General features: G+C 40.5%; 1 protein-coding gene across 2 annotated transcripts in view; it reads left to right on the forward strand.

The window, feature by feature from the left end:
* Nucleotides 1-13,704, forward strand: part of si:dkey-106n21.1 (solute carrier family 23 member 2) — a 41,446-nt gene extending 27,742 nt beyond the window's left edge. The window contains exons 9-12 of one of the 2 annotated variants that reach the window (XM_063875899.1): nt 6-170; nt 7,866-7,974; nt 12,036-12,131; nt 12,209-13,704. In XM_063875899.1, coding sequence (XP_063731969.1) covers nt 6-170; nt 7,866-7,974; nt 12,036-12,131; nt 12,209-12,390 — 552 coding nt within the window. In that variant the 3' untranslated portion in view covers nt 12,391-13,704. Of the gene's footprint in view, nt 1-5; nt 171-3,161; nt 4,130-7,865; nt 7,975-12,035; nt 12,132-12,208 lie in introns of those variants that run through there. The other variant, XM_063875906.1, reaches the window with a different exon arrangement.
* Nucleotides 13,705-25,753: the final 12,049 nt, after the last annotated feature.

Raw genomic sequence — 25,753 nt, forward strand, 5'->3', positions numbered from 1 at the left:
GCCAGGTTGGCAGCAGATTGGTCCTCCAGACAACCGGACTTCTGATGATCGTCCTGGGGATCTTTGGGAAATTTGGAGCAGTTTTTATCACCATACCAGACCCAGTCATTGGAGGAATGTTCCTTGTTATGTTTGGAATGATCGCAGCAGTGGGGATATCAAACCTCCAGGTAAACACATTTCAATATTGTAACATACAGTATCAAATGTTGTTCGGTGGACACTTTATCCAAAACATCCCTGTGTTCTGAGACGCCAACCTTCCTTTGGAAATGAAGACTCCGAGACACAATACTCATCCACCCTGCTGAGGGGCCCGTGAACTAAATACTGAGTCCAGCTGGTTCTAGGTGTGCCGCTCTGGCGCCGACCCGCCGACTTTAAATTCTAGCGAAAACAGAACATTTCTATGGGGATCCAAATTAAAAGCATGATCGTTAATTAGGAAGCTTAAATAGATTTTAAAAATACACAAATAAACATTAAAAGTTTGCAAAAAACAAATAAAATCTCCTAAATGTTTTACAAATATTATAGTAAAGAAAGTGAACCAAATGTAAGACCACAAACACAAGTGGGGTCATACACTTTTTGTTGCAGTTATAGTTAGGAAACTGTCCAAAGCTACAGGCTACCAAGTGAGCTAAGGTCAACCGTGATCTGGTTTCCTAGCACAAAATAGCACTGTTGTTAAATCAGGAGTGCCGGGTCAGGCCTTTAGCACTGTTGCCCATTAAAACAACCAAAAGATATCTTTTACATTGTTAACCTCAGAAGGAGAAGGGTTTTCACTTTGGATATTAGTTCAGTAAATGGATACTGGATAACTTTACAGAAAATCCATCTAAAAGCCGTAAACATCAGACAGCCTGTAGTTAGAGATATATTACAATAACAGTATTAAGGTGTGACATACGCACCAATTCACGATCAACTAAGGAAACAGATTACCTGCCACTTCATAAAGTTTAGTTACTCTTTCTTTATACTTCTTCTTGAACTGAAAAACGTTCATACAACCCTTTAAATCATCCTGTAGACAATTCCACAGTTTGACTCCAACCCCTGAAATACACATCTGCTTTAAAGCAGTCCGTCCATACTGATGCTCAAAATGAAATGTCCTTCTTCGGTCCTCATCCTCTGAACTGAAAACAAACCTGTTCTGGTAATACTTTGCTTTTTGCCCTGAATATAACTAGTAGTTTCTGGAACTCAACTAAAAGTCCTGACTTGATAAACAGACTATTTGTGTGTTCTCCTTTCTGTAACATAAGCGATGGATTTATATTACTCATGTACGTGTTGCCCCACACTTCCACACAATAGCTCAAATATGGCAAAACCAGTGAGCAGTACAGACTTCTCATTGCCTTGGAATCTAACACATACTTTGCTTTATTCAAAACAGAAATATTCTTTGACACCTTTTTTTTTACATGTGATTTCCGGGTCAATTTGTCATCCATTGTCACACCCAACAACCTAAATTCAGACACACTCCATCTATGGACAGGGGAACTTTTCACCCTTTGTTCTATTCCATAAACTTGGTTTTGTTCAAATTTAAAGATAACTTATTTTCATTCAACCATATTCTAAGTTTGGCCATTTCATTTACAATGCTTCCTGCTAAAAGCTTCAAATCATCTCCTGAACTGAAGAAATTGGTGTCATCTGCAAACAAACACAAACTGCAGCATCTTTGATATCTCACATATGTCATCGATATACGAAAGAAAAAGTTTAGGCCCCAAGACCGAGCCCTGTGTTCATACTCTCAGATGTTTTACCAGCAAACTCTACGTATTAGAATAGAATGGGAGGATGAAACCCTCTTTATTAGTCACATACATGCACACAGCAGAGCACACACAGTGAAATTGATCCTCTGCATTTAACCCATCCTAGTACTAGGAGCAGTGGGCAGCTATTGCAATGGGGAGGGGGGATTGGAGGTGTCCGGTGCCTTGCTTAAGGGCACCACAGCAGGGCCTAGGAGGTGAACTGGGACCTCTCCAAGTAGCAGTCCACTTTCCATATTTCAAGTCTGTTCGGGGACTTGAACCGGCGACCCTACGATTCCCAGTCCAAGCCCCTACTGACTGAGCCACTGCTGGTTATCTAAAGAGCTACTTAACCAGTTTAGAAGTATTCCTCGCACACCGTATGTGTGTAATTTAGAAATTAACATGGTATGATCTTTGGTACCAAAATGCTTCTATTGTGTATTTCTGACTTTCTATTGCTGTTGTCATTTCTTCTGTTATTTTCATTAATGCTAAAGCTGTAGATCGGTTTGCCCGAAAGCCATACTGACTCTCATTCAACAAAGTATTCCTTTCAATAAATGTTTCTAATTTTTGTACAAACAGTTTTTCAAGCAGAGACACAGGTCTGTAGTTAGTGAAGCCGTGTTTATCTCCCATTTCAAAGAGTGGAATAACCTCTGCTACTTTCATTCTGTCTGGAAAAGTACCTGTATTGAAAGAACGTGTGGAAATATAGCTTAGTGGTTTGGGCATACAGTCAATAGTCTGTTTCACTCTCATCATGTCGATCCCATCACTATCAGATGATGTCTTATTTTGGGATTTTGCTTCAATGGATCTAATTTCACTTTCACTCACTTCTCCGAGAAACACACTTTATGTCTCACATTCCAGCCACTCTCTGTTTGCTCATCCTCATGTTGTTTTATAGAATTTGCGAGATGAGGCCCAACATTTACAGAAACAGAATTGAATTCATTTGCCACTTCCTTCATGTTTTTCATTCCCTTTTTATTGTCGTTAATGAAATAACTGGGCAGGCCTGTGGACACGGGTTTATTCCCTATTACGTTGTTTAGAAAGTGCCTTTGACATCATTTGTATTTCCTCTTAACGTCTCGTTATAATACTCTTTGTTGGCTTGTCTCAATATACATATCAACGTATTTTTATAAACCTTGTATTGTTTTTCAGCAGTCTTTGTTCTAAATTTAATGAAGTCTCTACAAAGTTATTTTTCTTTTTGCAAGCCCAAGTTATCCAAGGCTTTTTATTGAAGCTAGATTTTTTATGTTGACATGGCATTGTCGGACAGTGTTTGTCATACAGTGAAAGGTAATAATATTAATAATAATACTAATATTAATAATAACTGTGGCGTCAAACAAGTGTGAGCATAGGACCAGCATCTGTGGAGGAATTCCAGGCCTGAAGGGGGCAGAGAGAGCTCACCCAGACACCCAACAGACAGGATGCAACCCATGTTTCTGGAGGGACCGATTTCACCTGCGCACCTCTAATCAAGCATGAGTATAATTTGCCCTTTTGTTTCTTAAAGGTTATCAACCTATTCTCCCTCTGGAATTTCACTTTGTGCCATCAATCTAAACGGAACAGAGTTGTCCCCTTGCATCATTTGTGTTGAACAAGCCGTTTTTTAAGTTTGGGCAGAGCTGAATCTGAATCTTAACATCTGGATAAATTGACCATAACAATAATCATAATAATACTATTAATAATAATAATAATAAATCGCATTTAAGCACTTTTTATGGTACTCAAAGACGCTTAAGTGCCTCATATGCAGCATTTACCTCTTCTACATAAACTCCTTTCCACTCTTTTTTTCAGAGGTCATTCCTGAACTTTGTTTCATCAGTTCTTACCCTTACATATCTATTGCAATGTTCCTCCTTCTTTGTCTTTATTTCACAATCATAGATTACAAATACAATTAAATGGTCACTTAGGTCATTTATTAACAGCCCACTTTTAACCATGACATTTATAAAAATATTGCCAATTGATGTTGAACAGGTGGAGGTGATTCTACTGGGCTTGGTGATCGATGGGTATAGCCCTCTGCTGTATAATGCATCCATGAAGTCTGAAGTTGTTTTATGTTGAGACCCATTTAAGAGGTCAATGTTAAAGTCACCACAGATTATAAATGCTGTACTTTCAGTTAGCCTGTTCATTAATACTTCCAAACTGTCTTTAAATGTTTCAACCTTTGACCCTGGCGTTCTGTTTACATGGGTCACAACAATATATCTCCTCCTTTCCATTTCAATTTCCACAGTTATGCATTCCAGTAAATCTTCAATTACTATTGTCATGTGTTCAACAGGTTTACATTTCAATTTCCACAGTTATGCATTCCATTAAATCTTCAATTACTGTTCAACAGGTTTACATTTCAAGTCACTGTCCACATAAAGGGCCACACCCCCTCCCCTCTTGTTGGTTCAGTTGATATAACTCATAACCACCAATATGAAAGTCAATGCCTTTCTCTTGATTGAACCGCGTCTCAGATAAGGCTATCAGTTTCAATTGACTTTGAAATGTATTCAAATATTCATTGATCTTGGTAAAGTTTGCAGAGAGACTTCTACAACTGATATGCATTAACGGAAATGTATTATCCAGTCATCAAATTGATCATCAGTATAATATTCACACGTGTCATTGATCTGACTTAACACATGATTCTCCGGGTCGATATCGTATTCAAAATCATACATTTTATGCTCCGTGTTGACAAATCTTGTAAAGGTTCGGAGTGATTCAGTCATTTGTTTCAAAATCAATCAAATACCTGTCTTTGTTTTAGTATTCCACACATACCTTCTCCAGTCTTTTGCTCTTTCGTGCCGATCTAAAGAATCCAGTAATGTCTTTACGCCTGTCATCAGCTCACCTGCTGGCGTTGTCCTGCTCCTACAGCGGGGCGTCTGCCAGCCTGCTGCCTGCAGCGTGGACTCCAGGTCCGGCACTACGGCTGGTATTTCCATGTTGATGCCGTACTCGCGTAGACCCTCCGCCGCGGCTTGAGGGTTTTCAAACATCTTGATTTTTCCATTTGTCTCAAATACTTTAAGTCTTGCAGGTGACTTGATCCTTTTTTCCTGGAGTTGTTTTCTTGCTTGTCTGTATTTTGCACGCTCCTTAAACACTTGGGTAGTGAAGTCTTCATCGAAATATATTCTGCGATCATTCACTCGAAGTCCTTCTTTGCCCAGGTAGCTCGCAACACCCTTTGCCTCGCGTTGTGTTTTTGGAAACAAACTATATCGTTATGCCCTGTATGCGGCCCAATAGCCCGGTGTGCTCTTTCAATTTGTATTTCATCGTGAACATCCAGTTTCTCCCGTATTAAGTTTTGCACAAAATCAACCATGATGTTCCCTTCACATTTTTCAGGCACTGAATACAGTCTTAGATTGTACCTCCGGGCACGGCCTTCCAGATCCTCACGTTTGTCTTCCAGTTGTTTCTGTAGGCGCAGACTGTGGATTAGCACTTTACTCATATCGATTTCACGGTCCTCATTCTCCGCAATTTCTTAATTCTGCTACATCCATCCTTGTTCTCGTAATTCGTTTATTTCCTTTTCCAAGGCTCCGAAGTTCCCTTCCGTTTCCATACGGAATCCTCTGATTTCTTTTAATATTTCGGAGAATCCCAATACACCATCCGCCCCCTCAGATTGATTTTCCACAGGTGGATTGTTTGCACAGAGTTCTCCCTGTTCCTGTCTCTCTTTCTGGCTCCACCGTGTTGACATTTTTATTGATTTCTGCCAAAAACGGCTTAAAGTAACTCGATTTGAAAAGTTCCTTTGCTGCAATCTATATTTCAGAATTATTCCCAAACTCCAAAATAGTTTGTAACGTGTTGCGTCTCCGCACCTGCATAGACAGCCATCAAGCAGAAACCCAAATGTTTTTGGTGTTACTTAAGGAACTGTTAAAAGAGCAGCTATGAAATATCTCTGCGTTCGTCAAGGTTCATAAATCAATAAGGAACCTGTGATATAAAAAGAGGAAAAGCCATTAAGCATGAGAGAAAGACTTTAAACGTTACAGGGAGCCAGTGCAGTTTGTGTAAAACAAGATTTGATCTCAGGTGTAATGTCTTGTGTAATCCCTGGCAGCCTAGCTTTGCAATGGCTGCTTTTGTTAGGCAACAGTGGTACAGTAGTCAAGAAGAATAGAAACAAATGTGAACAAGCTTTTTAGCATCATGATGGCTCAGTCGAGGTCTTCGCTTTGTTGCGTAAATGATCAAATCCGGGTTTGGTCAACAAGTTAAAGGAAGCTTTAAAATTCAGGAAATTTTCCTGGCAAAAAACACAAACCGGTTTCCCTGCTTTTTCTCGTACAGATAAATAAAAAACTGATGTATCGACCTTCAGCAGACATTTTATGGACCTTATCTACTCGTAAATAAATACCATAGCGCCAGCCCTCCAATGCTTTCCCAGCACACACACTGAGAAGTTATTTGGAGCAGAAGTCTGACAGAAACATTTGATGAAAACATAAAATATTACAATGCTAAATGGGACCCACTATGTCAGCCCTTTTTATGAGACTTCAGGCTACAGAATGTAACTGTTGGCCTGCTTTGTTGAAATGTCTCAAACTGCTCCTTTTAAGACCACTACTAAAAACTTAGAGTATTTCAGTGGGGGGTTCTTTAGATTCCAGGCTACGAGGAGTCGAGGGAATATGCTATGCCAGGATATGAAAATCAAAATACAGGAATATCCTGTATGTACTTTGTATGATTGCAATACTGAATCATAAGTCTAGAGAGCCAACGTCCCACCCAGGCAGTGTATTTTTTACCATAATGTGTTTTTCCCAGCAACAGGATAAGAATTTATGTTCCTATGATTATTAAGTGTGTGTTGAACTGAAGCTCCGTTGAGTCTTCATAACAGGTATTAAAACGTATGGGAGGTACAGTATTGAGGGTACAGAGTTGTGCAGTAGAGAAATATTTGTTTTAGCATAGCAAGCAGTCCCTTGACAATGTGCAATGGGATTTCCTCATTGGATTTCTGTAAGAAAATAAGAAGACATACTTTATTCATCCCTTACAGGGAAATTGCTTTCTCTACTCTGTTGTGTTGACACACATTACACACACAGAGGATATACATGCACAAACACAGAGGAAATACATGCACACACAACCACATGCAGAGGAGAGGTGGCAGAGCAGAGAGGCAGCCAGGTACCCGGCGCCAAGGGAGCAGATAGAGGTTAGGTGCCTTGCTCAAGGGCACCTCGGCAGTGGCCTAGGAGGAGAACTGGCACCTCTCCAGCGACCAGCTCACTCCATATTAGTTTTGTGGCCAACACAAGGTCAGGGTACTTTCTGTTCGTTTTGCATCGCAAATTCACAGAAATAAAATGCTAACGTAACGCTACACAAACTATATCACGGAAGTATGGCTGCCATTACCTCTAAGCTAAAGGCGACTTGTGTAGGTGTGATGACGTTAGTAGTATTTATTCACAGTTTTTTCGGAGTGGATACTTACATATTTTATGTCTTAGAACAAAACATGCAAATATCTTCGGCTTGTGTTATCCGCACACTTTCAGGCCTCTAGCGGAAAGAGAGCCGCAGGTGGTAAAGTTTAAGGGGTTTAGGACTTACGACGAAGTCCTCTCTATAGAGAAAATATGGAAGTGCCGAAGCGAATAGAAATGGAACTGAAGCTCCTTTGATTCTTTGTCATGGGTGTTAAGTCAATCTGTGTATTTGAACTTAATAAATGTTGCTTCTGTATAATTTCATAGACAGGGTTTATCTAGGATGGTGTCAGTCGTCATATCATGACTCATGACCATATAAATGTCAGTCCTTGAATGAAATAGGAATCAGGCCTTTATCGAGGTTGTTAATTATTCCTAATCTCATTTTAGTAAAGTTACAAAACAGAAATGGCCGCCAGCAAGCCTAGAGAAACAAAATTAAGACTCTCTCTCTCTCTCGCTCTCTCTCTGTCTCTCTCTCTCTGTCTCACTGTGTGTGTGTGTGTGTGTGTGTCTGTGTGTGTCTCTTTCTCTCCAGTATGTGGACCTCAACTCGTCCCGTAACCTGCTCATCCTTGGCTTCTCCACCTTCAGCGGTCTGGTTTTACCTACCTGGTTTCACTCCAATCCCGGCATCATCGACACAGGTGATTTTCAGACATGCATTCACTAATAAACACCCACAAAGGAATAGAATATGTGTCGACCGTTTTTATCTTATGCTGAGAAATGTATCATGGGTCTAACTGTCTGAATCCTTGACAGAGGAGCGATGTGGTTCTCTTCCAGGGACTGGGAGGCTGTGTGCTCCCACTGCTCCACCTACAGATTACCCGTTAGGAGATGGCATTGGTTCTGGCAGCATAAGCTTCTGAGCCCAAGGTGTTTCCAAATCCTACAGGCCCAGATGGCATACACCAGGTTGCCTTTAATCTCTGGCCTGGATTTGAAAGTGGCAAAGGTCATTTTTAATTGTCTTACCTGGTCCTTAACTCTGCATTTGATATTGTTTGTCTGAACCCAAATGCACATCAGGGAGAGAAATGTTAAGTGGTTTGTATGCCTGTTACACGGGTCAAACCACATAGGTCCAGTTGGTTGGGTAACTAAACCAATCCCCATGGTGAACCTTTTACCCTTCTTTTTGACTTCAGTTATTGCTTGCTGTTTAAGGCTGAGTGTGTCATGCATTTAATAATCAAGGTATTGTCACTATTTCTTTTTCGTAATCAGAAATCCTTTATTCCCCCCACAGCATGGACATGCACAGAGAGTTTTAAGGGTCAGAGCAGTTCTAAGAGCCCTGATTATCCATGATTAGCTCCCTGGGGATCCTCATCTACTGCATTAGACGTGAACAGATTGTTGGTGATTACAAAAAAGGGAAACTCATTCTTGAAAAAACTGCTGCAGGGTTGAAGTCCATTTTTACAATTTGATAATTATCATCTCTCCGTTTTTTTAACTGTAGATTTTTGCTATTCTTTTGAATGCTTTATCTCATAATTGCCTGGAGGGTATTTAGTCAAATCTGGCACCTACTGTATGTCCTCTTGGACTAAACAATGAACTTATGATGAAAGGAATAAATGATGAATAAGTGACGAGATTTCGGACAAACATGGATGTTAGGGTTAGGGTTACTTGACTGGCTGGCACAGACATACAACCAAAAGGAGTTATTTATTGTTAAAATATACCCACTTATTGTTTTAGGAATAAATGAAAGTCTATTTTACAAATACTTGTAATTTATGACTGCAGAAAAAGAATAATGTTCATTAAAATCTACTAAAAAATCCTTTTTTCACTGAAAGTAATTGTTGTAATTGTCCATTTGTTACCCGGTAGTTCAAACAGAATCCAATTACTCTAATCCACCCATGAAACTTTTTTTTTTTTCAACAAATGAAATCAGATTACTTCTGATCGATCGGATTTCTAACATCTAATCAGAAATTGATCTCAGGCTATCAGCTGATTACTCCCTGCCTTTCAGGGTCCCAGTGCTTCTCTGTGGCCACCTCCTATGAAGTGCTATCAAAGGAGCAATCCTTGAGATTAAACGGCTCCTCTCTGCAGACATAAGACCATGATCCCATGGGTCATGTGATGCCAGTGTCTAGTGCTAATCCAGAGTAGGACACTAGGCATGAGGGTTGTCTGGTTCTTTTACGTCTAGGCTACTTACCTTCCAATCCTCTTGGCTAACCCCCATGTCACTGTCAGGCTCAGATAAAGTTCTCCCCAGCCTCAACACTCCACCGATAGCACCAAACATGAGGACGCCTGTCTCTGTAAATACACTGCTTCTCCTCCAGACGCCTTTAGATGTACAGGCTTGTGAGACTTAAAACCATCTCAGTGGGTGCCTTGAACTTTTGACTGCCCCTCTCTGGGCAGGAAATGTGTGTGTTCCTGCACATGTTTGGATGGGTTCTTTGAACAGAACTATGTTTGTTGAACTACGTGAGCGCTCTATGCCATGCTTGATTCAATATTTCTATTTTTTACAAAACGTCATGAGGCAGTTAACACATGTTACCACACAAAGGGCAAACTCCGGATATTTGAGCGGTGTAGTGATTACAGAGAATCAACCAGCAGGAAACCTTTACACATCAAATATCTGGACATGTATTGACCTGTGCAGGGGATGTGTTAGCCATTCCCGTTGTCTGTAATTCAATTATTGTCATTCGCTAATTAATATAGAGAAAAAGCTTGTGTTTTATGCATATGCAAGGGCATGGAGAGAAAAGAAGAACACAGAGGGACTGTGCAATACTGATGGGTATCGGAGAACCAGTATTCCAGATTGGATCAGTTCTGTAAGACCGATAATCTGCTGGACAAATGGTGATGTAATGTAGTTATTTGTGTTACGCTACAGCTGGTGAGATACGTGCAGCTCCTGTGATGAAGGCGATCAAACCATTCAAAGGCAGAGCTATATCGTTATACGGTTATCATTGGAAAAGAATAAACAAAATACCTCGTGTTGAATCTTTTTAAATCTCTTCACGTTATTTTTATACATTTTTTGCCCAAAATGATGGAGAGTAGCATCGTTAAGTGTATCGGTGCTTGGTTTCAATTAGCAGTATTGAGAAAGTCTTACAGATCCATCTGGGCGACTGTGGCTGCGAGGAAGTGGGGTCGCCTTTCCACCAGGAGATTGTGGGTTCGATCCCAGCCAAAGCTGTCAACATGTCGATGTATCCTTGGGCAAGATACCTAACCCTGATGTGCTCCCGATAACCGTGTATGAAAGTTATTTCCCTAGATCAAGGATGCACTGCTCTGTGTGAATGACTTGTAGTATATGATATGCTTTGAGGGGTCGTCTGATAAAGCGTTATATAAGTCCGGTCCATTTTACAGTCGTCGGTCACTTTTCATGTCAAATCCAAACGAAGCAAATGAATGATTCCTTTGCAACAAAAAAACATCATGTGTTTTTGGTGTGTTTGTCTGAACACACACTGAAGAGCAAACCTCTCTTTAGGCAAGTAACATACACTATGTCACAGGGAAAGGATACTTGCTCCACAGGGCAGCTCCGCTTCAGAGAGGATAGTAGATTGGCTCCAAGGCCTCCAGTCTGTGACCCTCCAACAACTGTGAATTACTTCATGGTCCATACGTCAAAATGACAAATGACCATCCGATTGATCCGTCATTGTTATGAAATCCAGTCTATGATTTGTCTCAGCAACCACTGACCTGGTTTTAAATTTATAAACCAGGGGCCTTTTTTTTGGGGGGTGGTTTCCCATGTCCAAAGCTTGTTAGAAGCTTTGATCCAAAGTGACTTGCATACATTCAGCACTGTGGACAATCCCCACAAAGCAATTTGGGGTGAATTATCATTCCCAGGGACACCACGGCATGGTGAACGCTGCGGTAATGGAACCAGTGCTCTCTGATCCGAAGATTACCGCACTAAACCACTGAGCCACAGCCTCAACTGTGTTCCTTTAACCAAAAAGACCCAGCAATGTCCGACACAGAACCAATAAGGAAGTGCTGATTGAAACAGCATGCTAATCCACTCATTCCTTAACCTTGACACTCAATGAACACTTAGCACTCCCTGATGTGGTTGACAAAGGCATTTGATCACAGCTGGGTATATTTGGATCCTCTCGGGTATACCACATAATGTTAAACAGATCATGGTAGTATGAACTGGTACAGACTTCTAAGACAAATATCCCATAAAAACTCAATCAAAACATCCAAATCTTCCTGGTCACTTTTTTTTTAATGGATAAACTGTTCCTTAAAATTCCTTTTCATTTCCGATAACTGATTGCAGTCAACCTTCAACTATTCAGTATTTACTCCTGATGATGAAATTGCCATTAACATAGATACGGCTTGTCTGGTCAAGAAAGCCAGAAAGCAGTTTTGAAATCCGTCCAACAGATGCATCAGACGTGACTCTGTGAGGATTAGCTTTTTATCTGGTACTAAAGGATTTACTGTCAGACCGCAGTTGCTGTTAGTTTGAGGGAACTTGTTTTTCTTTACATTTTATTAGACTGAACTTAAACCTGCTCCCTTGACCTCTGTGTGAAGGAGGAGAGGGGCCAGGGCTAAGTTCATCCCAGAGCAAAGGGAACCTGGCCACAAGATTTATAGTTGTTATTTCAGAAGCTACTTCAGTAACAAAAAGCCATTTCCTTCCCTTTCTTCTCTAAAGGAATAAAAGAGCTGGACCAGGTGATTGTCGTGCTCTTCACCACCCACATGTTTATTGGAGGATTCTTTGGGTTTATTTTGGATAACACTATTCCAGGTATGAGAACAGTCCTTACGTCATCCAACAACCATAAAACCACTATCAGCTAAACTGTTCCTTTTTTTCTTTTCCAGGCACTGACAAAGAGCGGGGTATCAAAAGCTGGCAGGACAAAGACAAACAGGAAAACACAAACTTTTGTGACCCGTCATGCTACGATATCCCGTTCTGTAACGGCATCTTTAAACGGTATAAATGTTTCCAATACCTTCCCTTCCTCCCTTCGTTCAAGACCAACGAACAGGGGACATCCTAGTAATGAAGTTTGATCTCTCAGGGTAGCGTTCATGCTAACCTATTAACCCTTTAAAACCAAACTGATGAGGATACAATTTAAACTATAAGGACTCAAAGTTCATAAAATAGAAGCACATTTTTCTAGTTGAGGTACTGCGTTTCCAACAAATCAAACTCCCTTTATGGCCTTGTCCACACGGACCCGGTAGTTGCACTGGTCCGTCCACACGCAGCCGTGTTTTTGGAACACTGCAACCATGATTGTTTGTACCCGGGGTCCACAGGCAGGTGTTTAGCTAACGGGGGTTTCAGCAGTTGCGTGTGGACATGACAACCGTGATTATTTCCATTGTTTACGGCACAGCTGTCACAAGCGCAACAGAGTGATACAAATGGTAGAGGTGAGAAAGATGAGGCTATTTATTGGCATGCTGTCGGCTATATTAGGATGTCATAGAGCTCATTTTCTTTTTTATCGGCCCAGTCGACACTTTCAGACATTTTCGTGACTTTATATTCAATGGTTACGTTGAGGAGCAGCTCCACCTCACTGTCTCTCCACACGAAATGGTGTGGCTGTTGCTGCTGCATTACCACGCTTATTAGCTACTCTGTGATTGGATGAAATTGCCTTACCATTTCAACTTACATCGACACCTATTGCTTTGGCATGTGTACTACGTGTATATTACATCACTTGCTGGTGGATTTGACACATGCGTGTGTACGCCGGTATTCTTTTTAAACCGCTCGTGTGTACGGAGAATTAATTTTAACAAAACTCCGGTGTCAGAAACTACCGGGTCCGTGTGGACAAGGCCTACTGTATGTCTCCATGTTTACATGCTCGAGACTTTCAGCATGCACTAAATCTTTGCAAAACCCTTGTTTCACTCATCTTTTTTGGACATCAGCCAATAGACGGATGCACCGCTCAAATGTTTTTGAGGCAAAGGAATGAGTTTAATATCCACAAATGTGTCATGAAGCTGCAGAGGAGCCACTGTCTAGTGTTACCAATAACCACGAATGTTTCAATAGGATCATTTCTACCTCATCACAATGAATCATTGGAAGACTTCTGTCATTAAAAACACACTTTTAGGTTTAACGTTTGATAATTAAGGTTACTGCTTTTTACAATTAATGTGTATTGTGTAACTGTATAGAAGTACCTTTTGAATTAAGCTACGTTTTATTATATGCAAGATTACTCATTTTTTACTATCATTTTTTTTAATCAGTCTTAAACTGTGATGAGTGTTGTCAAAAAAAAATCATATGTAAATAAATGTTGTTGTAAACATAAATAAATACTGAAGGTAAAGTAGAATTTTATCATGTTTAGCCAAATTATTTCAACTCTAGATATTAAATTAGATTTGTGTTTGGTGTGTTTTGCTGTGTGTGTGTGTGTGTGTGTGTGTGTGTGTGTGTGTGTGTGTGTGTGTGTGTGTGTGTGTGTGTGTGTGTGTGTGTGTGTGTGTGTGTGTGTGTGTGTGTGTGTGTGTGTGTGTGTGTGTGTGTGTGTGTGTGTGTGTGTGTGTGTGTGTGTGTGTGTGTGTGTGTGTGTGTGTGTGTGTGTGTGTGTGTGTGTGTGTGTGTGTGTGTGTGTGTGTGTGTGTGTGTGTGTGTGTGTGTGTGTGTGTGTGTGTGTGTGTGTGTGTGTGTGTGTGTGTGTGTGTGTGTGTGTGTGTGTGTGTGTGTGTGTGTGTGTGTGTGTGTGTGTGTGTGTGTGTGGTTGATAATGCCACATTCTTGTCTGAGTGCTCTAAATGACAAATGTATTCCTGGAATTTGAAACAGTAGCCTTGTGCTCCTGTCATTCAGCAGTTCGGAGGCTTTGCACTACATTTTTAACAGCCCCCTCACTCATTTCATTTATTATCATATGAAATATCCATTCAAAACTACAGTGAACATTAGGGTCAGTGTCATAGCAAATGGGTCCCATTAAGGAAAGAAGGTTGAGGACAGCTGAGCTAAAGAGGCATCAGTGTGTGTGAATAGGGTTTGGGTTTTTGTTGCTCCTTTGGATTGAATCTTATCAAAGGCAGATTGTTTGAAGTTGATAGTATATCAAAAAGTACTTCAGGCTGTGTCGTCCCAGTTATATGCTTTCCGGATGTGGGGAATATTAAGAGCGAAAGAAGATCTGACATCAACACTATCAACACATGTTCTATTTAAAGTTATTTTTGGAGGATCGCGCTCTCCAACACGCCAACCTCAGAAAGATAACGGTTAAGTTGGAGAAGGAAAAAGTAAATTCAGTAAGATTAGGCTTGTAGTTGTTGAAGTTACATTGAGGTTTCAGGCAACGCAGCTAAATCAGAGAACCTCACAGGTTTAAAATATACTCAAAAAATCATGTCACTTGTTTTCACGTCACTAGCGAAACACAAGCGTTTTAGTCCTTTGGGTTTTTAGCCACACCCCTGCATTTTTGACCAGACAGGGACACTGCATCCCTGTCGTCATGGCTGAATGGTAAGTTACTAAGTCCCAGATTTCTGATATAAATCTGTTTCCAAAATCTCCAGAATTGTCCCTACTGAACACATCTTCCTACTCTGGTCTTCTTCTTTTAAAAATTCACTTTTTTTTCCCTTTTGATTTTCCTTTCAAACTTCAGAATGCTTTTCTCCAAACTTCGACTTTTGGGAATTCCCAGTTATTTCTTCAAAATGATTACTTTATTCCAAAAAGATCTGACTTTTTTTCTGAATTTCGACTTTTAAAACCTTTCCATTATGTTTTTGAAAGTATCTCTTTTTCATTCAAATTTGTATTTCTGATTTATTTTCTTTATTTCGTCTTTTAAAAATGTCCGATACATTTTTCAAAATTCTGACTTTTTCCTCAAAATTCAGACTCTTTTTTTCTAAATTTCGACTTTTAAAAATGTCCCACTATTTCCTCTTTATTCCAACCCCTTCTTCACGTGACTCTAATCATCTTCTCTTAAATATTCACACTTTTTGTCTCCCATTTTGTTTTTCTTTTTGATTGTCTTTTCAAACTTCAGATTTCTTTTAATCCAAATGTCAACTTTTTGGAATTCCTATTATTTTTAAAATAATTATCACTTTTCTCCCAAAATTTTCAGACTTTCTTTTTTCATATATTTTGTTTTATGCAAAATATATCGTTTGTGTGTGTGTACACCTCTTCAAAGTCGTGTATGATAGCCTTGTGCTTGCTAGCGTTCTTTAGTTTTGCTCAAAGTTAGCTAGAAGTGTCGTTGAACGTTTCTGTTTGAGTGTGGGTTTCGCACATTGATGCAGGATTATCTGTTTCCACATGTCTTGGCATTACCAAATCCTTGTCCTTAAAAGCCCGCTTTGATGTTAATGTTTGACTGATGTTTTGTCCTGATGTACATTCCTTCCTGATATTGAAAATCTTGAACATCTCTACCTCTCTTTTTCGGGGATTATGGTCTATAGTTCATGCGACCATAAAGATCTGCGTCTCTGGTGTCTTTTCTGTCCTTAAGAAATGTTGGATCTTCTTTAAAGTATCTGTTGTGTTTAGTCTCCTCATCAGGCATAACCTCTTTGAACAAGGGTCACAGGTTTAATCCTCTGTGGTATTTACTGTATATCTGTAAGTCCCTGCATAGTATATACACAACTTTAGAACAACTTTGCATAACATTGATTTCAACTGATTTTGTGATTTGAAATGATACTTGATTTAAGTTGTTTGTCTTTTACTGTGTTAACACCCTCTCAGCTGTCTCCTTGTTCAGTGTATGTAACTCAGGACCTTAATAAAAGACATCTCATTGAGGAAAACGGCCTTAGACTAACCCTTCTCTAATTAAGGCTTCTTTTCAAAATTTCGACTTTTGAAAATGTCCCACTATTTCATCATTATTCTAGCTCCTCTTCATGTCGCCCTAATCATCTCCTTTTCAAACTTCAGATTTCTTTCTCCAAATTTTCGACTATTTCTTCAAAATTATCACTTTTTTCTTTAAAAATTCTGACATTTTTTCAAATTTTTGACTTTTTTCTAAATTTCGATTTAACATTTTCTCATTTTTTCCTAAAATTATCATTTTTTCCTAAAATTCTGACTTTTTTTTCAAAATGTTGACTTTTAAAAAGGTCCCTCTATTTCCTCATTACTCTAACTCTTCATGTGTAATCATCTCCTTTTAAAAATGCACACTTCTTCTCCCCCAATTCTTCATCCTTTTGATTTTCTTTTCAAACTTCAGATTTTTTTCCCCAAATTTCGACTTTTTTGATTTTCCGAATATTTCTTCAGATGTATCACTTTCTCCTAAAAATTCCAAACTTTTTTTTCAGATTTTCAGATTTTTTTCCTAAATGTCGACTTTAAAAAAATAGTTTCCCTAAAAATTCAGAGCTAGAGTTAGCTTGAAGTGTCGTTGAACGTTTCTATTTGAGTGTGGGTTTCGCACATTGATGCAGGATTATCTGTTTCCACATGTCTTGGCATTACCAAATCCTTGTCCTTAAAAGCCCGCTTTGATGTTAATGTTTGACTGATGTTTTGTCCTGATGTACATTCCTTCCTCATATTGAAAATCTTGAACATCTCTTTTTCGGGGATTATGGTCTATAGTTCATGCGACCTACAGACTATGTTAAAGCTTTGATTTCAACTGATTTTGTGATATGAAATGATACTTGATTTAAGTTGTTTGTCTTTTACTGTGTTAACACCCTCTCAGCTGTCTCGTTGTTCAGCGTATATAACTCAGGACCTTAATAAAAGACATCTCATTGAGGAAAAGGGCCTTAGGCTAATTAAAAAATGGGCTTCAAGAGCAGATAGCTAGCAGCTAGCAACATGAGACACGACCCATCTGTTAGACTTATCAAGCAAATAAAAAAAAGTAAAGACCAATACTGTACCAAGCTGTAACGTGTGTATGTCTGCTGTTGAGATGATCATGATACAGGTGCATTCAAAGGAGTTTTAGAGCATCAAGTGGTCGTTTTGATCACTGCTCTGCACTCCAGGTTGCCGTTCTGGTTTCTAAATGACAGATAATTAAGTTCCCTTCCATGTGCACCAGATGGTTATGTTCACCTAGGTAATTTTAATTGAAGCATTTACTGTGACACACGTTGCCAACAGCTTCTGTGACACAGGGGTCACACACAGTAAGTAGGCTGTCGCGGGAGGCAATTTGCAGAGCTACGCTGAGAGACGCAAAGTGAGGCACCACGACATCACCCTCCCCTCTTATTTTGCAACTCCTCAAAAACTGAATGGAATACGGGCAGGAAGCACCTTTCTTACTATCTCTGTTTTACCAATTTATGTAGACCTCAACACATGTCCTGGCCTTCCATAGTCCAGGTAACTATGTTCAAAAGGTATATCTTGCTGGTCTTGTCATAAAACTGCTGTAATGACGATCTCCCTGCCAGCGCTAGCAAAAAATGACCCGCAAGACTTCGCTGACATCTTTTTCCAGAAGGATAGTCGAATTGACTTCATTTCAAGGTAAGAGTTAAGGTATATACTACAGTGGAACTCCATTCGCTTATAAAAGCTGAATCGATTATGTAATTTACCTGCAGGCTTTCGCATGTGTGGTAAAGCAATAGTCTGGTCACTGTGCAACTAGCTAATTGATGGCGTCAATAAGCTACCTCTGTCGGGTTCACTTGTGTGTAAATGTGGCTCTAATACTAGCCAGGGCTTTCTTATCTATTGTGATCATCGCACGTCATTGTGAGTAACATGTGTGACAGCCATCTGGCAGGTTAAACTGCCTATGTTTTCAGCAAGCCCATCACCTGGCCGTGGATAAATCCAAGAAGGTATCTAACCTGGCAATTTGGCTGGCACAAATCCAACAGGATTACTTAATCCTAAGAAGGATTGAGTTGTATCCACTGACGGAAGTGAGCACCTTCAGCCTGGGTTGAAGTTCAAACTCATTTTGGATACATGCCATCGCTGAGGTGAAGGTCTTAGGTTTAAGGATGTAACGTCGGTTCCTTCGTAGTGATTGTTACGAACCATAACAAAGAAAACCCCTTCTTTATTAACTCAAAGGAATATGTGTAAAAAAATAAAAAGTACATCTGTACAAACATTTTCTTTTTCACCTAAAGCCAGACTGTTTGGCTTTCTTATAGTGCCCGAAAGCCTCCCCCCCTCCCCCAAATCAAAATGTTTTTGCTCGTGGATGTTTTGAAACTGAACACAGTTCACAGTTTACTTTTACAACATACATGGAGAGCTGGAACATAATAATTTCTTACAAGAGAATCATGCAGTGAAAGAAAAATACGACCAAAACCAACAAAAGTTTATTGAAGTTTTTGGGAAAATATGTTCAGTCCTCACTATAGATTCACTTTGCTTCACTTATTTATGAAAGGGCCTTTATGGACAGTAAGTAGATGGCCAATTCAACTCTAGGGTCATTTATTTAATACAGACATCTTGTAGTACTTGTACTTTTTGAATTGTATCTTTAGTTGAATGAAAAATGTGTGCAGGTCATGAATCTGTGAAATGCCAAATTGACTTTTGTGTACATGCAGAGGTGGGAAGTAACGAATTACATTTACTCTAGTACTGTAATAAAGTACAATTTTGAGATACTACTAATGATGGTACTTTGTACTTCTACTCCCCTACAATTCAGAGGTTAATCGTGTACTTCTACTCTCCTACAATTCAGAGGTTAATCGTGTACTTCTACTCCACTACAATTCAGAGGTTAATCGTGTACTTCTACTCCCCTACAATTCAGAGGTTAATCGTGTACTTCTACTCCACTACAATTCAGAGGTTAATCGTGTACTTCTACTCCCCGACAATTCAGAGGTTAATCGTGTACTTCTACTCCCCTACAATTCAGAGGTTAATCATGTACTTCTACTCCCCTACAATTCAGAGGTTAATCGTGTACTTCTACTCCACTACAATTCAGAGGTTAATCGTGTACTTCTACTCCCCTACAATTCAGAGGTTAATCGTGTACTTCTACTCCACTACAATTCAGAGGTTAATCGTGTACTTCTACTCCCCTACAATTCAGAGGTTAATCATGTACTTCTACTCCACTACAATTCAGAGGTTAATCGTGTACTTCTACTCCCCTACAATTCAGAGGTTAATCGTGTACTTCTACTCCCCTACAATTCAGAGGTTAATCGTGTACTTCTACTCCACTACAATTCAGAGGTTAATCGTGTACTTCTACTCCCCTACAATTCAGAGGTTAATCGTGTACTTCTACTCCACTACAATTCAGAGGTTAATCGTGTACTTCTACTCCACTACATGTATTTTTTACCTTTAGTTGCTTTACAGATTAGGATTAATGGTGGTAAATATAATGAAATGGACCAATCAAACAATGACTACTTTTACTGTCGCTACTTTAAGTACATTTAGATGAGAGTACTTTCTACTTTCACTGGAGGAACATTTAGAATACTTTTACTGTGACAGAGTATTCCTACACTCTGGTACTTCTACTTTACTCAAGTACAAGATCTGAGTACTTCTACTTTACTCAAGTACAAGATCTGAGTACTTCTACTTTACTCAGTACAAGACCTGAGTACTTCTACTTTACTCAAGTACAAGATCTGAGTATTTCTACTTTACTCAAGTACAAGATCTGAGTACTTCTACTTTACTCAAGTACAATATCTGAGTACTTCTACTTTTACTCAAGTACAAGATCTGAGTATTTCTACTTTACTCAAGTACAAGATCTGAGTACTTCTACTTTACTCAAGTACAATATCTGAGTACTTCTACTTTTACTCAAGAACAAGATCTGAGTACTTCTACTTTTACTCCAAGTACAATATCTGAGTACTTCTACTTTTACTCAAGTACAAGATCTGAGTACTTCTGCTTTTACTCAAGTACAAGACCTGAGTACTTCTACTTTTACTCAAGAACAAGATCTGAGTACTTCTACTTTTACTCAAGTACAATATCTGAATACTACTACTTTCACTCAAGAACAAGATCTGAGTACTTCTACTTTTACTCAAGTACAAGATCTGAGTACTTCTGTGTACATGTACTCCTGGAAAAATACGTTTTAGGTTAATCTTCATTTCTAATTGATGAGAAAGTTGTTCTGGTTTGAAAATGTCTGTGGACACCAAAGAAGATTTTGGTACGGCTCATACGCACGGACACATTCATTCCTGAAACCATGATAAAGCCATTGGCCCGGCTCGAACATTAAGTCCCACGTCCTAGAGAATCACCTGTAATAACAGCGCGTAGACAAAAACATCGTAACGTAACCCCCTTGGTCCAGACTATTTACAGTGGAATCCAGGAATCAGCATCCTCGCGTGAACCAAGTGTGAAGGACTCGAACACCAACCCTGACTCCTACCAATTACACACACATGGAACTAATGTGCACCGTCTAAACAGTTTATGGAGAAAGTGCAATGCAGCTGGGATTACGTTCACTGGCAACATCTTGTTCTTCCAGGGAAATAATCAGCGGGAGTGGGATTAAAGGAGCAATCAACGTGCCGTGTTGTGTTTTTGGGGATATTTCATTATCAACCTATTTATGAAATATGTGATCCTCTTAATGTTATTTGGTCTGAGATGGGAATGTCCTGTGTGTGTTTTTTAAAATCTTTTATTATGAAAAACAGCAGCTTTACATTTTTACATAATACATATATTTAATAAAGCAATGTCCTTTGATGACATATTTATTTTAGCTCACACAAAATCATAAAAAAACATGAAGATAATAAACCACCTCCGCCAAAACCTCATTTTGAAAACCACAACCTGTTTTTATTTTGTCCATGTTTGTGTTTTTAGCCTGTACAAATACATAAATAAAAACATCTTGTTCTAATGCAGGAAAGCCATCTGAGGATTTCTGGGTCTGGTGCTGATTCTTTTAAAATAAACACCAATATTTCCCAAACTTTGATCCGAGTGTTTTAGCGTCTTGGCCTTCATGTTACCATTATGTCATTGTACGCTATTAACTTTGCTTAAAAGCTGTGACTATTTCATTTGGTTCTCACATTTCCTTTAACAGCGTTCATAAATAAGTGCTTAAACCCCTCTGTACGCTTACTGCCCAGCACAGAATGTCAAACAGATATATAGAGAGATATTAGTCTGTATTTCTTCTGGAAACAAGGTGTAAGAAAGCTGTCCAACTTAATAACGCTGTAAATGTGAAGCACCCCCCCCCCCCAAAAAAAAATACATATAGCTGTACAGAGGAGCTTTGTGGTTTCTTAAGGTCTGAGAACCTGACTGCGGTAAAATAGTCAAAAATAATTAGTTCCTATGTCTGTTCCTATAGCCACGAATTTAATCGGGTTAAGGAAAGGTGTTAAGGAGATTTCATCAGGACTGAGAGTATCCGACAGCACTTACACTGGACGACGTGAATTAGATGCAATAGTGGATGTTACTGACATGCCTCTGCTGTAGTAGAATAAAGCGTATTAAGCGTATACTTAGCTCTGTTGCTTCATGAGAGCTTAGTAAACCTGGGCGAAAGGTGAACACATTTTAGGTCGTACAGCACTGTGGAATGTTGATCTCTTTTTGATAGTTTTACAGTAATAAGCGTAACGTTCATCGTTGGCCGTTTTCGTGAGTGACCAAGTGATGAGTCACTTAAAGTACTGCAGCTGCAAGAAACACAGGCTTTCTCCTTTCTTAAGGACTGGTTCATTGTAGCCTATCTATACTAAAGAAGATAATAAAGGAAGGGCTGATCATATATGGGAATTTGAGATTTAGGCGCTGGCTTCAGTTTGTTAGGAACATTACTAAACATAAAAGGCTCTTCATCCACAACCTCCGGTTCAAGGTTCAAGGTTTTATTGGTCATATGCACAGCAGATACAACGTATATGTTGGCAATGAAAATCTTATGTCCCATGCTCCTCCAACAACTCAACATACATGGTGCAAATAAGATAAATAAAATAGTGCAAAAAGAGAGAAGAATATTTACAATAACAACAATAAAGATTTGAGGATGTGAAATATATACATATGTGGAATACATTGAGAGTATTTAAATACTTTACACTGTTGAATGAGGAGGTATGGACAGATGCATATATTATGTATTACAGATGTATATGGCAGATATGTATAATATATAGATGTGTGTACTATAAACAGATATGTATGGCAGATGTGTATAATATATAGATATATGTGTGTGTGTGTACCATAAACAGATGTGAGTAGACATTCACAGAGCTCAGGAGTTCAGCAGTCTTATAGCCTGTGGTATAAAACTGTCCCTGAGTCTGGTGGTCTTGGTCCGGATGCTGCGGTACCGTCTGCCAGACGGCAGCAGACAGAACAGATTGTTGCTGGGGTGATGGGGGTCCTTTAATATGCTACCGGCCTTCTTCCTACACCGCTGGGTGTAGAGGTCCTCCATGGATGGCAGCTCCGTCCTGGTGATGTGCTGAGCAGTTTTCACCACCCTCTGTAGAGTCTTACGGTTGAGGGCGGTGCAACTGCCATACCAGGCGGTGATGCAGCCAGTCAGGATACTCTCGATGGTGCACCTGTAGAAGTTGCAGAGTATCCTGGAGTCCATGTTGAACTTCCACAGCCTGCGGAGGAAGAAGAGTCGCTGTCGAGCCGTCTTGGATATGACCCTGGTGTGATGTGTCCATGTCAGGTCCTCACTGATGTTTACCCCGAGGAACCTGAAGCTGCTGACTCTCTCCACAGGAGTCCCGTCGATGGTGATGGGTGTGTGTGCCTCTCTCTGCCTCTTCCTGTAGTCCACAATCAGCTCCTTTGTTTTGCTGACGTTGAGATGGAGGTTGTTGTCCTGGCACCAAGATGTCAGGGCTCTGACCTCCTCTCTGTACGCCGTCTCGTCGCCGTCTGTGATCAGGCCGATGACGGTCGTGTCGTGAGCAAACTTGATGATGGTGTTGGAGCTGTGTGTGGCCACGCAGTCGTGCGTGAACAGGGAGTAGAGGAGAGGGCTGAGCACACAACCCTGAGGGGCTCCGGTGTTGAGGGTCAAGGTGGAGGATGTGATGTTCCCCATCCGCACTGCCTGGGATCTGCCCGTTAGGAAGCTCATGATCCAGTCACAGAGGGCGCTGTTGAGCCCAAGGTCCCTGAGCTTAATGATGAGCTTGGAGGGCACAATGGTGTTGAATGCTGAACTGTAGTCAATGAACAGCATTCTCACATAAGTGTTCCTCTGGTCCAGGTGGGAGAGGGCAGTGTGGAGGGTGAGGGAGATGGCATCATCCGTGGACCTGTTTGCTCTGTAGGCAAACTGCAGGGGGTCCAGTGAGTCAGGGAGGGAGGAGGTGATAAAAGTTTTGACTAACCGCTCAAAGCACTTCATGATGATGGAGGTGAGTGCAACTGGGCGGTAGTCATTTAGGCAGATGGGTTTTGTCTTTTTGGGGACAGGGACAATGATGGACTCTTTAAAACATGTGGGGACTACAGACTGGAGCAGTGACCTATTGAAAATGTCTGTGAACACATCTGCCAGCTGAACTGCACACACCTTGAGAGCACGGCCAGGGATGCCATCAGGTCCAGGAGCCCTGGGTGTGTTAAACCTTTTCAGAGATCTACACACATCTGCACTGGTTAAAACCAGTGAGCAGGGATCCTGGGCCTTTTGTGCCTCCACAGCCGGGGGCTTCTCAAAGCGTGCATAAAATGTGTTCAGTTCATCTGGAGACACTTCCTCAGCACCACTCGTTGTCCTTTTGTAGTCTGTTATTGTTTTTAGTCCAGACCACATGTTTCTGGTGTTGGAGCCCTTGTAGTTCGACTCCACCTTGTCCCTGTATTGTCTTTTCGCCCAAAGCAGTGGCGGAGAGCAGAGTCAGACTGCTCGGACCAACGCTGCACTGTCCTCGTCACAGGTCGGTCCCTCTTCAGTCTCTGCCGGTAAACGGGGAGCAGAAGAAGAGATATGTGGTCTGACTTGCCGAAGGGGGGGGCGGGGGAGGGCTTTATATCCATGCCGGAAAGGAGTGTAAACATGGTCCAGTGTATTTCCACCGCGCGTGGGGCAGCTGACGTGCTGATAGTATTTCGGCAGGACTTTCTTCATGTTGGCTCTGTTAAAATCCCCGGCCACAATAAATGCGGCCTCTGGCCGAGAAGTCTCTTTCCTGTCGATAATCCCATACAGCTCCTCCAGCGCTGTGTTGTTGTCAGTGTGCGGCGGAACATACACTGCTATTAGAACAGCTATATTGTCAGATATATTGTCTTTGCCATGCAACTGCAGTGTGTTCATTTGTCAATCAGGTGACCTTACTGAAACCAAGGCCCCAGGAAGTGCTCCGGACTTTGAGAAAATACTCGTAGTGGCCAAACAGCGGTACTACAAGTTCCGTCTCAGTCCGTGACGTCACCCGGCACAGAAAGACTCTTTCCCATTGACTTACATTGGGAAAAAGACGTCTGTAAATTAGTGGATCATTTTTTAAAACTAAATAAACTGCCCAGTAGGAACCTTTTTATATCCCTTATTTAAAACAGTGGGTCCTTTAAGTTGTAAAATGCGCTAAAAGCTGAATCCAGATTTATTTTCTCTCTCCATTCATTCTACTGAGCCGAAGAGGGAGATCGGGGGAAACTCAACTGCGCATGCTCTATGCTCTCGACAGCCAGGCATGACGGGTAATTTGTGACGTTTTGCTCTCGGGAATCTCAGGCCATTTTGCCCGTAGACATCTTTTATCACAGACGGAGCATCGAACGCTTCTGCCTACTGGCGCTGACGAGACGCGTGGCCGCCATCTTGGAATGGTGATCCGGTCCACTCAGTGTAATTCGTTTGGCAGGAGCAATACCACTGATTTTCACGCGGTTTTTTTTGTCATACGTGTAGCTATGATAAAGGACACATGTTTTGGCGTGTTTTATTATTCATAGTTGGCTTAACAGTAATATAATATTCTGACATTCTATAAGTGACCAGACGTCCAAGATCAAAACTGGGAACATAATCCCTGAGAAGGGGAATTTATTAATTTATTTTTAACTATTTTTAAGTTGAAGAAACAATATATGAGTAGGTTATTTATACATGTATATCCCACGTAAACAATGTATGAATACATTAGATATCTATATATCTTAGGACCTTAGGCAGAGTTTATTCTGTATATTTTGTTTTGTTGAGGGCCACTGAAAACCAGTGTCCATCCTCTTAGGAAGGGGGGGTGGGTGGGTTGTGAGGGCCGCTGAAAACCAGTGTCCATCCTCACAGAAAGGGGGGTTGAGAGGGCCGCTAAACCAGTGTCCATCCTCTTAGGAAGGGGGGGTGGGTGGGTTGTGAGGGCCGCTGAAAACTAGTGTCCATCCTCACAGAAAGGGGGGTTGTGAGGGCCGCTGAAAAC

This window comes from Eleginops maclovinus, chromosome 2 (genome assembly GCF_036324505.1).
Source record: "Eleginops maclovinus isolate JMC-PN-2008 ecotype Puerto Natales chromosome 2, JC_Emac_rtc_rv5, whole genome shotgun sequence".
NCBI classification, from domain to species: Eukaryota; Metazoa; Chordata; class Actinopteri; order Perciformes; family Eleginopidae; genus Eleginops; species Eleginops maclovinus.